At 38.2% G+C, this 15,119-nt stretch overlaps 1 protein-coding gene across 5 annotated transcripts in view; it reads left to right on the forward strand.

The window, feature by feature from the left end:
• Nucleotides 1-15,119, forward strand: part of CDK6 (cyclin dependent kinase 6) — a 228,799-nt gene that overhangs the window by 100,198 nt on the left and 113,482 nt on the right. For all 5 annotated transcript variants that reach the window (XM_017536421.2, XM_017536423.2, XM_037741298.1 and 2 more), the window contains one exon: nucleotides 7,941-8,108. In XM_017536421.2, coding sequence (XP_017391910.1) covers nucleotides 7,941-8,108 — 168 coding nt within the window. The remainder of the gene's footprint in view (nucleotides 1-7,940; nucleotides 8,109-15,119) is intronic.

A 15,119-nucleotide genomic window follows, 5' to 3' on the forward strand; every position in this document is an offset into this window, starting at 1 on the left:
AATGGAAAGAGAAAACTTTCCTTGAAGATATTAAAATTTACTCCAAATATTTCATAATTAAAGGAGAGAGGTACTATAAACAGAGCCAGAGACAGAAGAGTAAAAGTCCAGAAAATAACTTCAAGTAATTTAGAACATGAGAGATAATGGTATTTAAAATTCGTGGTTAATTTAATGACTGCTTAAACCCTTTTGCTAATCATGGTATATAAATAAAAATAGAATAATATAGAACCATTAAAAATTAAGCTATAGATATATTGCCAATAGGTCTACATGCAAATGAGTTCAGTATACAGTGTGATGTGAAAAAGATAGTTACAAAATTGTATGCATTTTCATTCCACTTATAAAACAGAGACTAACCGTCTGCATGAGTATTATGTAGATGGCAAAATTGAATGAGATTAAAGAAGTCAAAGTTCTGAAGCTAATATTAGCTTGGTCATCCCAGGGATGTTGGCGTCCTGCTGGAAGATGTTGAGTGTGGGGTAGACAGGGTGAGCCAGAGTCCCTGAGTAATATAGAGAGTTGACAGGAAATGATAGTGATGGTGAAGGTGATATTATAAACATTAATGGAAGGAAGTGCACACCTCAAAAAGAAAAGGATATCCACGTGGAAAGGGTAATTGGAAACAAGAAAAGAATGTTGGTATAGGCCCCATTGGGTCTGTACCTTACCCTGGGGTGAACCATGGTGGCTGTAAATGAAAGATAATGTTCATAACAGGTTTAAGTTAATATAATTTTAATTAAGTTAGATTTGTTAGAATAATTTTCAACTGCAGATTACAGAACACTCAATGAAAAACCAGCTCCAGAAGAAAGCATTATTATTTACATAACTACAAGTAAATGGTTATTATTTACATAATAATATGTAAATTATTATGTAAATAATATTATTACTGGAGGCAGGCAGCCCGAAAGTTGATGCAACTATTCACTGATGTCATCAAAGAACGAGACTCTTTCCCTGTTTACACTCTGGCGTTTTATATGTACAGATGATGTCTCATTATGTTTCAAGATGGTTGCTACAGCTGTAAGTTTATGCTATAAAGCAGTAGCATTCAGTATAAGACGTGGGTGAGGAATGGGAGATGAGGAAGTGCAACAGAGAGCATTCTATTGTGCACCTCTTACCAAGGAGGAAAATGCTTCATGAAACTCTAGCCAATTTGCCCATACAGGACTGGGCGTCATGTTCATCCATGGATCAATTCTTAGCAAAAGGAAATGTGGATTGCCTTCATTGGCCTGGACCAACTCTTCATGGGTGACAACCAGCAGTGTCTTCTACATCACGCAAATCATAATCTGCTCCACTCTTGTGGAAAACCAGCTTCTCTAAGCATTACCTCATTTGAAGAGGAAGGAAATACAAAGTGAGGGGAAAATTCTCAAGAGAGGGAATTGAGAGGAAGAATGTTTAAATAAGAAGGCATTTTGTCCAATTGCAGCTATTAGAAAGCTTATTAAAATTTCTTCTTTTTTTGAGATCTGTCACCCAGGCTGGGGTGCAGTTGTGCAATCACGGCTCACTGCAGCCTCGACCTCCCAGGCTCAAGTGATCTTCCCACCTACGCCTCCCAAGTAGCTGGGGCCACAGGCTTGAGCCAACATACCCAACTAATTTTTTGTTTTTTGTAGAGACGGGGTCTCCCTATGTTGCCCAGGCTGGTCTCAAACTCCTGGGCTAAAGTGATCCTCCCACCTCAGCCACCCAGAGTGTTAGGATCACAGGTGTGGGCCACCACACCTGGCCTAAAATATCATTATAGAAAAATGTGTGTTGAAATGTGGAAATATTCACAGCACATTGCAAAATGTTTTTAAAAGCCTCACAATACAACTTGCATAGAATGATAACCACTTGGGTCATGACACAACAACCTAGGCACTTAGGCTTCATGTTTTCTTACATTTTTACCCCGTGCTGATTTTTATCTCCTGCTCTGAAGAAATTATATTTAGCATTGCATATTTGTAGTTTCAGTTCCTGATGATTTTCCACAGTGGGTTAATAATAGCCATTATGATGAGGTAATGATTTAGTCTTTCATACTGTTGTTTTAAGTCATTACATTGTTCCTCAAACACCAACATTTTTAGGCTTGGTGGAAATAATTCATTATCTTTTTTTTTTAATTTCTAGTTAGTTGAGACTGATGATAACCTTCTCAGCATTATCATCACTTCCAGGAATGAATAAAAAATGGGTTCTGTTCTCATTTCAGAATGCATATTTCATTATTAAAATTTACATGCAACACCACTTTACTACACTTCTATCCAATTGCCTAGAAGCAGTAAAAATAAGAAGTCAGCGTTTCCATTTAGGGTCCATGCGTTTGTTTCTCCTGAGGGTCCCTGAGGCGATGTGTGCCTAGCTCGGCACGCACAGTGGCAAAGAGACAGGCATTATGACACAGCTTGACCATGCTCTGCTGCGGAACAAAATTCATGTGTGACTCATTTAGGTTGCCAGTTAATGGCTTGCTTTGAATTCATCTATTACAACTTTCCAGGTGATCTGGAAATTTTAAGGAATCTTCTTGAACCCTCCTCTTGCTTTCTCAGAATTTGTTTTGTCTTTTGTTTTCTGGATGAAGCATTCTTTGGGTCCTCCTGAGGACCAAAGTGAGAAGTAGGGGAGACCTGCTTATAAGCAGACTATGAAGCTCATTATTGTCATTGCGAATTGATCAGTGAAAGCACACAGGAACGCTGTCAGGTTTTGAAACAGAGTGTAAGATGTGTACGTACAGCAAGCTTGACGTGGGGACTTGTAGCATAGATTCTCCCAGAATGCAGACAGGAATGCATGGAATCTCCAAGGAGTGAATGAAGCCACTTGGCTAACCCTCTAGGACCTTAACATGACTCTGTTAATCACTATTTCATTGCTTAGGTAGCAATATTATACCACATTTTATGGGAGAACTAAATTTCTGGGAACAGATCCAGCAATTTCACTTCTGAGTATATATCAAAAAAAAGTTGAAAGCAGAGTCACAAAGAGATCATTGTATACCCGTGTTCATAGCAGCAATATTCACAGTAGCCAAGAAGTGGAAACTACTGAGGTGCCCATCCATGGATGATCAGATAAACAAAATGTCATATATACATACAATGGAATATTATTTAGCCTTAAAGAGGAAGGAAATTATGACACACACCACAACATGAATGAACCTTGAGGGCACTATGTTAAGTGAAGTAAGCCACTCACAAAAAGACAACTACAGTGTGATTCCACATATATGAGATACGTAGAGTAGGCAGATTCATAGAAACAGAAAGTAGAATGGTGGTTGTCACGGGCTGAGGGGAGAGGAACATGGGGAGACATGCAAGAGAAGTTTTCTGCAGGCTCAGGTGACCTTTCCCTCTGTTGCTGTAATCGTAACCCTCACCTTAATTCAAGGTGTTTTTACTGGTTTAGTGCAAAAAAAGCCTTTGTTATATGTGGTGTATTTTAGGCTGTGGGCTCCTCTAACACCCTTCATAGGAAACAGACAAACCATTATGGAGACATTTCTGTGAAAGCTTGAAGAACAAAAGACTATGGTTTACTAAGTATAAGGAGAAAAAAAGATTATCTTTTCCTACAAGCTGGATATGTCCTGTTTTTAATATTTAAATAAATAAATTGTCAATGTACATTTTTGGTGCTAAAACTTTGAGGATGTGAGTATCGCACTAGATATGTCTCTACATCCAGAATTGTCTATTTAAAATTGTCATTCTGTGACTTATTATATGATATGACTTAGGTGTTTTTAGTGTCCTTTGGAACTAATCATACTTTTTTGTAATAAGTTAATAAGGCCCAGGCCAGATGCAGTGGCTCACACCTGTAATCACAGCACTTTGGGAGGCCAAGGCAGAAAGATTGATGGCTTCAGGCTAGGAATTCAAGACTAGCCTGGGCAACTTAGCAAAAGCCCTGTCTCTACAAAAATTTAAAAGTAGCCAGGCAGGGTAACACATACCTGTGGTTCCAGCTACTCAGGAGTATTGTTTGAACAAAGGAATTTGAGGTTGCTGTGAGCTATGATGATACCACTGCACTCCAGCCTGGGTGGCAGAGCAAGACCCTGTTTCTAAAAAGAAAAGAAAAAGAAAATAAGGCCCCATGATAAATCTTTTCCCTTTAGAAAAGCCTGAAGTAGTTTTTTAGTTTGCTTATTTGTCTTAATTTTAAGTAAGAGGATTAGAGCTCTAGAACACGTAAGAGAAATAATTACAAGACTGCGGTGATTTCTTGTGTTCAGAAAGGTCCAGAGTCTTTTTAGGGGCATTGCCAATGTAAAGCCCCACCTAAGATCTCTCGGAGCAGACTTCATTCCACATTGGTGTCCTGTTGAAACATGTTTGCAAGTCACATGTTTTAAAAAGATAGAGTGAGGGTCCCAAGTGACTGTTTATCGTAGGTATGACTACATGTCCAAACCTTTTATACCAGAACTGTGCCGTATAATATAAAAAGGGGAACTTTTAAGCCTGCGTTTAACTGAAAGAGCCTCAACTGGTGGTGTCTATAATTTCATTGCATTGCATCACTAGGATTACTATGAAATATTTGAGTCATATATGGGACAGAATAATTTAGATTAAAATCTTCAGGAGCTAATTTAAGAGTATGTCTCACAATACTGTAAATTGAGATCGAACAGATAATAAGCTTAAGTAGAGAATCCTTTGAAATGTCTTTGATCAAAACACTTCTTGTGATTCTGTGGGAAAGGGGTTTTTTCTTACCTCATTTAATGTTGTAATTTGTTTATTTATATCATCCTCTGGAATTGGGACCATAACTTATGATTATTTGGGACCAGAGTTCCTGGCATAGCTGAATGTATTTCACCTTTGAAATTAGGTATTGCAATAAAGGATGGCTGAAGACTGAGAGGGGTTCGCCAGTTGTGCTAACAGGCTCATAACGCCCAACAACCTAACTCGTGGTTGAATTACTGAAGGTCATGAGATGCTTGGCAAGATTTTGTTTTTTAAGTCATTAACTCAGTGTTTATTGGTTTAGAATTCCAATTGCACCTAGGTATTGGAGATTTAAAAGAACTCATTTGCTAACCAAATAAAAATTTTAAGTAGCCTAATAAAATCTAAAGAATGGTAATTCTTATATAGAATCAACCTACATCTATAGGCATTATGCACGTGGAATCAATGTTAGTGCAGTCATGTGGATTCATACTGCCTAACCCATGCTTTGGTATGATATTAACAAGCCCTTTTAATCTACTCTACCTTTAAACAAAGGAGAACTAGGCCTGTAGTATAAGTGCCACAGTGAAACAACTAAAACTGCATAATAATAATTATGGCATATCCCAGGGAGAAAAACTATGCAGCCATTAAAAATCTCATTGTATAAAAAAGTCATATTGCAGTATTTTATTAAAGTGGCAAAATGTTGATGACGAATTGTTACATGTTTTTAAAAGAGCCACAAAATAATGTGTATAGAATTATAACCATTTTTACTTAAATATACTTATACATACAAATATAATGAAATATGTAATTTTTAAAAGACTAGAAAGACACACAGAAAAGTGTTATTAACAGTGAAGCTTTCTCCGTTCTCCAAGTGGTGGAATTTTTGAGTGATTTTTCTTCTTCTCTGGATTTTTTAAACATTATTTTCTGCATTAAACGTGCATCTATACATCTTATCAATTTTTTAATTAAGAACACATAGTATGTGCTATATAACACAAATAAAAGCAATAGACATGTTTTTAAATTTTTATTCTGCTAATTGGCTGCTAAAATTATCTGAACACTGCGGCATGACCCAGATTTATTCTTTGTACTGTTTTAAATGAGTGACACTTAACTGTATAAAAGCTAAAGATGACGAGCCAGCATGACATTACTTTAGGTTAGTCATGCTTTTTAAAATTCAGTGCTTACAAGTTGTGTGCATGTGTTTCCAATAAAGACTTATTTGCCACAGCAGAAGAGGACTTCTTGAACATTTTGTGCTACATTTTCACACTCCTGTTTATTCATTGCAACTTATTGGACCTGCAGTGTTTCTCAAGTCTTGAAGGGCTTTCCCTCCCCAATGCAGTCTTCTCCAGAGTTTTGGGAAGCTTAGAAGGTAACCTCTGCCAGTTCAGAATATTCACTTAGGGGGATGTCAAAAATGATTCTAGGTCACTGCGTGCCCCCTCAAGTGCTTTGTTCACATCGATCTTCTAGCATGGTCATGTTTTCCTTTAGTTGTTTGTGAATCTGTCTCCCCCAGAAATCAGGATACTTATCTTGGCAATAATCATCGTAATAATTACTGTTTGTCAAATGCTTACCATATGCCAGGAACTGCACCAGCACTTGGCATACGTTACTTCATTTACCCCCCTAATAGTAGGAAAAGTAATTGCTACTTTCTCCACCTAATAAAAGGAAAAATTAAGGCTTTAGTTTTAAACAAGCTAGGATATAAAGACAGAACTCCCAACTTTAAAGGAAGAACCAAAACCATAAACCAGTAACCGAAACCATAAACCAGTAACCAAAACCATAAACCAGTAACCAGATATACTGTTCTCAGAGGATTCAGTGATCCAGCCAATGATAAGTGTATCCTCATAGCCCCTTTCAGCTCTGAAATCCACGAGGGTGCCCAGTCATTTTTCTAACCGTTGTATTAATAAAACGGCTCCATCCTCCCTTGTATACACCATTCTCATAATATTTGGGTGGGGGGAGTAGGTCACTCTTAATTATCACAAATTTCAGAGGATCATGACATCATGCCCAATGTCTTAGCTCCTACTGTCCGATACTGTTCCTGAGTATTAAATCTTGTACATATTTATATTGATCCTAAAATTAGAAAAAGATCTGATCCTGGTCTATATTCTGAATGCTCCCCTCCTCCATGCTGGTTAATAATAACAGTAATAAGAGCCGCCATTTACTGAATATTAACTATGGTGCTAAGTGCTTTACAATGATCCTATGATAAAGTGGGTTTTGTTACTTTCCCATTTTACAGAGAGGGAAACTAAGGCTTAGAGAGGTTAAATGGCTTGCCTTATTTTACATACTCGTTTTTTCATTGATTTGATAAAGGAATACATTGGAGATTTGAATTGAGGTTTTCCAGACTCTAGTTTAAATCAAGACTGTTAATACTCTAAAAGAGTTGATTACGACTGGGCATGGTGGCTCACATCTGTAATCCCAGCACTTTGGGAGGCTGAGGCAGGAGAATACCTTGGGCCTAGGAGTCTGAGACCACCCTAGTCAACATAGTGAGACCCTGTCTCTACGAAAACTAAACCAGCCTAGCATGGTTGTGCACACCTCTGGTCCCAGCTACTTGGGAGGCCAAGGCAGGAGGGTCTCTTGAGCCCAGGAAGTCAAGGCTGCAGTGAGCCATGATCACACCCCTGCATTATAGCCTGGGTAACAGAGCAAGAGCCTGCCTAAAAGTGGGCAATGCTTAGAATAGTGCTTGACATACAGTGAGTGTTTAGTATTAGGTGCTATAAAATGATAATCACCATTAATAACAATATTGTTATACACTGGATTTTAATTGTTGGAATGACACATTAAACAATATAGAAGCAAAAAGTGTCCCATCACAACCTCTTCTTTCCTCTCCCCGGCATGAGCCACTGAGACCAGTTTGACAGATAACCTTCTAGAACGTTTCCTCTCCCATCAAAAATATTTTAAAATTGTCCTTTCCTTAATAAAATACAGGTTCAGAGTGAAATTTTTTGCAGTGTTGTTGAAAGTGTGGGAGTGGAAAGGCAAGAAGGGAGACAGATTCACTCAATCAGCCATCCTTATCAAATGCCTGCTGCATGCCAAGCGGCCACAAAATGCTGAGGCTGAACTTCTGTTTTGAGCATTTATTGATTTTCTCTTTTTTTTTTATTTTATTAGGATATGATGTTTCAGCTTCTCCGAGGTCTGGACTTTCTTCATTCACACCGAGTAGTGCATCGCGATCTAAAACCACAAAACATTCTGGTGACCAGCAACGGACAAATAAAACTCGCTGACTTTGGCCTTGCCCGCATCTACAGTTTCCAGATGGCTCTAACTTCAGTGGTGAGTGGGAGAGTGCTGTCCTTTATTAAACTTACTTTTCCTCTTTTGAATGACAGTCTGTCCCCCTTCCATGTCCCTAACGTTACTACTGCCCATGGCTAGTTGGTGGATAGAATGTCTGCCCTTTTTTATATGCCAGTGGGCAGGCAAAAAGCATTCTGCCTACAGCTACAGTCACATCCAGGCTGGGCTTGTTGTGAACAGGACCCATTGCAGAAATAGCCTGTTGCATCTTAGCCACTGGACAGGAATCAGTTACAAGTTTCCAAATGCTTTCTGCCATAACCACTGTTTTCAGAGCTGTATGCACAATGCCTAGGGAACACACAGCTCAAGGTCAGGGAAGAAAGAGTATGAGCAATGTTGACCTGTCTGCAGCATCCTGGTTTGTGAAACAGAGTGCCTACACAGGTGTGTTAAATCACTCCTCTGAAGCTGTGGTGCCAGCTCTAAAGAAGAAATCAAATTCCCAGTGAACTTGGATAATGCATGAATGTTTAATACCGCCATGCCAGGCGAAGGCTCATATAAGCCTCAATAGAAACAGCAAACCCAACGGCCCTTTTTGGCAAAAAATGACAATTAGGATATCTTGTTTCTTTGTGCCATTCAGGTGCAAAACCATAATCTCTATTGACATTGCTTAGCTTCTGTTTCTCCATATAGTTTATTATTTCTCAGATGGATTTTGTGAAATTCTGCACCTCAAATACAAACAGAGCAGCCTGGAAATAGATGTTAATTCCTTTCTCTTTGAAAGACCTATTTTGCATATGGTAAATTCACACCTTATATACAGTAAATTAAATAAATTATATACAATAAATTAAGCCTTAAGAAAAAGAATTTTAGAAAAAGAAAATGTCCTTGTATATACAAAGAAATAAAAAATAAAAAGAAGCCATATTGTTCATCTTTAGCCTCAGAGTGGTTCTCACATCAGCAGCAGCACGGCCCTGTTGTTAAGAAATGATTGGCAGCATCTTTGGTCATTCTGTACAGCAAAAAAATTGTTTCCCCAAATTTCAGTAATACTTCAGCTGATAAGTAGAAATTCAAGAGAGGAGTTGAAAATTCTAAGAGACAGATAACTTGCCTTAGGAAAAAATCCAATTTATAAAAGTGTCCCCCACCTCCTGCCCCCAATCAAAATAGGGGTGCTACCACCTGGACGTGTAAGACCAATTACTTTCCAAACATTATAGACTTTTCCTGGGGCATCAGAACTTTTAGTGCAGAGGATTCCTTGGAAAATGTTGCCATTGTTAGAAGATAAATCCTACTCGCTTCCTCTTTGCCCAGCATACACCATTGCTTTAGAGAAGAGATGGCACAAGATGATGTTTTAAAGATAGGTCTCAGCTTTGGGCAGGGTCAAGAAAGCCTTTGTATTCTTATATAATCACACCAGAAAGGGTTGACTCTGTGTATTTCCCCAGTGGGAAGGGTGAGGTAGGCTTCGGGTTTCCCTAGGAAGTTGTTGCGCATGTTGTTTTGGGGCCCTGGGGAGCAGCTTGAATAGGTTTTGTGATCCGGAGAGTCATCAGGGAAGTAGATGGAAGGAACTCCTCTCCTTGGGTACATTAATTGAGGGAAGGATGAGCTGTAACTGAGATGGACACTTTTGTTTTAATCCCTCCAAATGGGCACTAAAAACCATACATGAAAACAGGAAACCCAGTTGGTTTGTGTTTTGATTTTATTTTATATATTTTTTGCTTATTAAATTTGAGGAATAATAGCCCAGCTTGTGCGTAACATCAATTAACATTCCATTCTTGCTGAAAGTTGATATGTTCAAACAGGAAAATGTAGACATAGAGGAAAGGGAGAAAGGCAGTCATAAATACACAGTTTTTCAGTACCTAGTTTTTGCTGCATGCTTTGTATTTCCTATAATGACGTAAGTAGAACATGTTAGCAACTGAGGACACTAGAATAGAACAAATTCAGAATTTATTTGAAAGAGTGACAGTTGGAATTTAATGGCAATAATAAAGGATATGTTGCTATAGGATACTACATTTTTAAATGTCCCCACTCTTTTGTATTTTTCTACTTAAAGGAAATATCCATTTAATATAGTAATGCGTTGATTTATATACACATCGTGACATATAAAAACTTGGAATCATAATTTTTCAGGGTGAACTGTTATGTATTTTTAGTGTCTCTTGAAGAGAAAAAGACTACACTCCCCTTCCTGGAAATACACATTTTTTAGTGGGTTATGTCATACAGGAACTGAGAATCAACTTAATTTGTGGAATGTTAAAGGAATTACAAGTTAACTGATTCGAAACTGACATCTTAAAACTATGAGAAATGCTAGCATTTTACTTATCTTTCAAAGCCTGACTCCAGGGGTACCCTTTCAAGTATCCCTTGCAAAAATTAATTCCTCTTTACTCTCTCAGTGTTTCCAGAGTCATATTTTGTTTTTGTTTTTGTTTTGAGATGGAGTTTCACATTGTTGCCCAGGCTGGAGTCAGTGACCCTATCTATCTTGGCTCACTGCAACCTCTGCCCACCAGGTTCAAGTGATTCTTGTGTCTCAGCCTCACAAGTAGCTGTGATTACAGAACACTCCGGGCTAATTTTTGTAATTTTAGTAGAGATGGGGTTTCACCGTGTTGGCCAGGCTGGCTTTGAACTCCTGAATTCAAGTGATCTGTCCACCTCGGCCTCCCAAAGTGCTGGGATTATAGGTATGAGCCACCGTGCCTGGTCCATAATACTGTTTTCTATCTTGTTTTTAGTTATTTGGGGATTTTATTTATCAGGCTATAAGTTCCTTGAAGGCAGATGCTCATCTTATTCAGCCCTAACACACAGTGCCTTGTTTATTTTGATAGGCACTCAGGAAATACTTTTCAGTGAATAAATTGATAAATGCTGACTTGCAGATATAAGCAGTTGGGTTGTAATAAGTGTAGGGAAGGAGTTATGTTATACATTTAATGGTTTCATTTGATGTGTTTCAATATTTCTCATAGCTACCTGGTAATGCGCAGCTGAAGGACTTACTAAAACATATACCTTAAAATGGCTGAGTCCATTTTCAAAATCATGAAAGGTATTAATAAGTATTAATGCCCTTTCATAATAGGTCTTTCAAAAACCATGAAAGTTATTGATACATGCTGTAGCTCAGTCTCAAGTTAGGAGTGAAAAGTTGATGCAAACCCAGGTTCATGGTCTGTGTATTGTTTTTACCATAATCCTTTCTGCTACCTCATGAACAAATGATGTGTATGAATTGAACTTCTTGTCCTGAACAGAAAGCTGTAGAAATAGAGGAATGTAGCGTTATTGTAATTCTACTACCTATTCGAAGACTTTCTTTAACCCCTTGTATTTTGGTATTAAAGCAAGTTTTAGAAGAGGAGTCGTATTATTCTAAAATAATTAACATCCTCTAAATGAAAGAATGGGTGAATTACTAGACAACTTTTACTATCTATGTTAATATATATGTATTTACATAATAAATGATATTTCTATTTGAACAATTACAAAAGTTTATACTCTTAACTTCTTTCTGAAAACTTCAAAATGTTCTTACATAGAGAACTTTGAGGAAGCAGTTAGCAGTATTTATTTTCATTTTTAAGTTCATGAGATCCTCAACTCCTGTTCCTTAATTTCTGAGCCAGTGTGCCCTATGCCAGTATTCAAGACACGGCATCTTTTGTATTAATTGAGAAATTAGTTCTAGACAGGTAAGCTTTCCAGCATCTTAAGATGTAACTCCTTATATTCTGATCTTTATTATTTTATTTTTCAAGTGAAAATGAGTTTCTTGTTCTGAAAAACAAGTTTCATAAGTAGAATATACTTCATATGTGGGCCTTTGGTAGAAATTAATTTAGGACAGTAGCCTGGACTATAGGTATAACTGTAGGTGGTATGTAACATTGTACCAAATGACTTATTTTGTCCTCTTCTGATAAATTGAGGACTAATCAAAGAGTTAAATGTCCTTTGGATGCCTAACTTTGCCAGGCTGCCTCCAGCATGACATTCAGGTGTCTTTATGGGGTATTGGATTCTTGCTGCTCAGTATAGTGTCTTGTGTGCACATGTACCTATACAGGGTATTATACCTATTTCTTTAATTGTATTATTAAGATGTGGAAGGCAACAGTGTTTGCCTTAATCCTAGGCAAGAGGGGCCCCTGTCCTGGATCTCATGCTTTAGAGAAGCCTACACTGGCCCTGCTCCAGCCTTGTCTCCTTTTATGGAGCACACAACCCAGGGTGCCAAGGAAACATGTCCCTTGAGACCTCCACCCCACCGCATACCACACACAGGACATTGCAGTTCCCTGACTAAATGAGAACAGCATGGGCTCATCCTTCCTCCTAATAGAGATTTTGCCACTTGCGTGTTCACCCCTAAGCCCAGGGGCAGCTGTTTGCAGCATAGAGCAGAGCTTGGACTTGCAATCTGGAGTGTCTGTAAGCATGTGTGTGAGGCCCCCTGTGGTTCAAAGAAGGAGTTGGAAATGTGCAGAAAAGCGGGGCCTGTTACACTTAACACCTGGCATGGATTATTTTTGTCAGAAAAATTTCTCTGAAACCATGAAAAATTAACTTCTCTGACCTCTATTGACTGTTACATTTATTCTCATTGGAAAACCAATGAGAACAGGTTCCAGGGAGGTTCCTTCCATTGCAGGTAACTGATAGGCAAGAATCATGACACATGCAGTTATATAATGTCTGTGGCAAAAGTATTTCAAGAATATACACATATTTGGTACAATGACTGTTGTGACTAGCTGAAATTATATTTAGAGTCACTCTGAAGTCAACATTTCTAGGTCCTTCTCATGTGAAATGTAGTGCATGGTTCAACTCATTTTTTTCAAGATAAGGGAAATACAGACCAGCTGCTCAGCTGGCAGTTTCAGTCCTACCTGACTGCACCTGGGTCTGACACATCTTAGAGCAGAGCTGAGAACATCACCAGCCGCCCTAGTGAGGGCTCGGACGGTCACGAAGCACTGTGACCAGCAAGCTCAGGAAGGGAGCAGTCTTATCTTCCCGTTTATGATGCAAAATGTTTATTTATTTTTTTTCTAAACCTAACCATACAGCTTGGAGTGTGATACTGTTGCCATTGGATTTGGTGTTCTTGGAACTCTTTATCAACCATTTCATTCTGAAAGTGGGAAAACTGCCATTCAAAAAGGCAGTGTGACCAGATTAAGTCTGAATTCACCAAATAGGTTGTAAATGGCTTAGAGAATTCTAATGTTCATAACACTGGCTCCGCCCACTATCCCTACTCCTCTTTGTTCCATACCAAAATTTCAGTACCTCGGAAGGTATCAGACTGTGTTCTGTGGAACTCTCGGGTTCTACAAAGGGTATTTAGAGGTTCCACAAATATTTAGGAGTCCATTTTTTTTAAATTTTTTTAAAGTCTTGTTAAAATGGTAAGAGGAAAAACAACTAGCTCATGCCACATTTTGACACAGTGAGAAACACTGGGTCATGAACTGGTACCTCCTAGTTTTCTTTTTTTATGTAGATCTCAGTAAAGCTTTTGCCACACTGTGGACCTGAATGTCTTATAAAAGTATCATTGCTTAGGAAAAATGATTCACTTCTATCTGTGTCCTCTCCCTTAAAATTACCCAAGTGCATCACTGCAACAGCACATGCATTGTGCTGCTCTCACTGTACATGGGACTACTTTGGGGACCACCCAAGGTGATACCAGTATTGATGTTTTTATACCACATGTGATTACCAACACCCAGGCAGTTAGAGCCAGTCACTCCCCAGGACAGCCATCATAAAGCCATCCATGGGTAGGGAGAAGCCTGTAACCTAAAATGAGGTCATTCTTTTTTACCTCATTTTGACCTCAGTAGCTTCACCTCCTGAGATGAAATCCAAAATTGGCCTGCCTTCCATCAATTTCTTCTTTGCACTGAACCTGAGAGTGGCCTGTCATTGTATTTTGAGGGCCTTTATACACTCATTTAATGCTATTAATGAAGTTAGCATTTTCCCTTCAAATGCCTGTGCCTAATCCACCCATATAGTTTAGAGAAAAATTCCTTTTTGTACCATAATGGAAGAGTGGGAATATGTTCCTATCTTTTTAGTGACTTAATAAAATTCTCACTAAATGAATTATATTCTCTTTCTCCAAGGATCTTTTTCTCCATATTACCTTCACTAATAAAAGATAGACATTTTCCGAAAACAACTTTTATTCCATAGAAATCCCAAAAAGACAACAAGTAAATTTTAAACACAGGAAGACGTTTATTCGACAGCTGTACAGAGTACAAAACTTCATTTGGAAATTTTTTTTAATCTGTAACTGATAAGATTCCCAATATTGCTTTATTTGAGATCATTAAATTATTTAATACCATAAATATTACAAAAATTGCCAGGGAAAGCGTCAGGAAGAATAGCTAATGAGCACTAGTCTTGATACCTAGGTGGTGGGATAATCTGTGTAGCAGACTACCATGGCACACGTTTACCTTTGTAACAAACCTGTACGTCCTGCACATGTATTCTGGAACTTGAAGAAAAAAAAATTGCATACATCCCCTTCTTATGCCTCTGATGATCTTCCTTACTCTGATCCCAATGTTGATAACCTTTAGTAACACTGAAGGAATGCTGTGGATTCAGAAACTTCTTTATAAGCCTAGGGGAGAAAATCAATGAAATTGAATTGTGGCTTTCAGTCAACAAATAATTACTGATCACTTTCTATCAGATGCTGTCAGTAAACCTGAGGGATGATGGTGAACGGAAATAGACAAGGTCCGTGCTCTTAGAGAGCTTACAAGGGAAATGGGGAGATAGATCTGAAACAGATAGTCACACAAAGAAAAGTATAGTTAGAAACAGAGATAAGTGCAATTTTAAAAAAAGGATATGGTTTTATGAGACCATATGATAAGGCTCAGGAACCTGCATAGTCTAAGGGACAGCGAAGCCCTCCCTCCTCAGCCAGGATGCTTAAAGAGGTCA

The sequence above is a fragment of the Cebus imitator genome, unplaced genomic scaffold (genome assembly GCF_001604975.1).
Source record: "Cebus imitator isolate Cc_AM_T3 unplaced genomic scaffold, Cebus_imitator-1.0 Scaffold98, whole genome shotgun sequence".
Lineage (NCBI taxonomy): Eukaryota > Metazoa > Chordata > Mammalia > Primates > Cebidae > Cebus > Cebus imitator.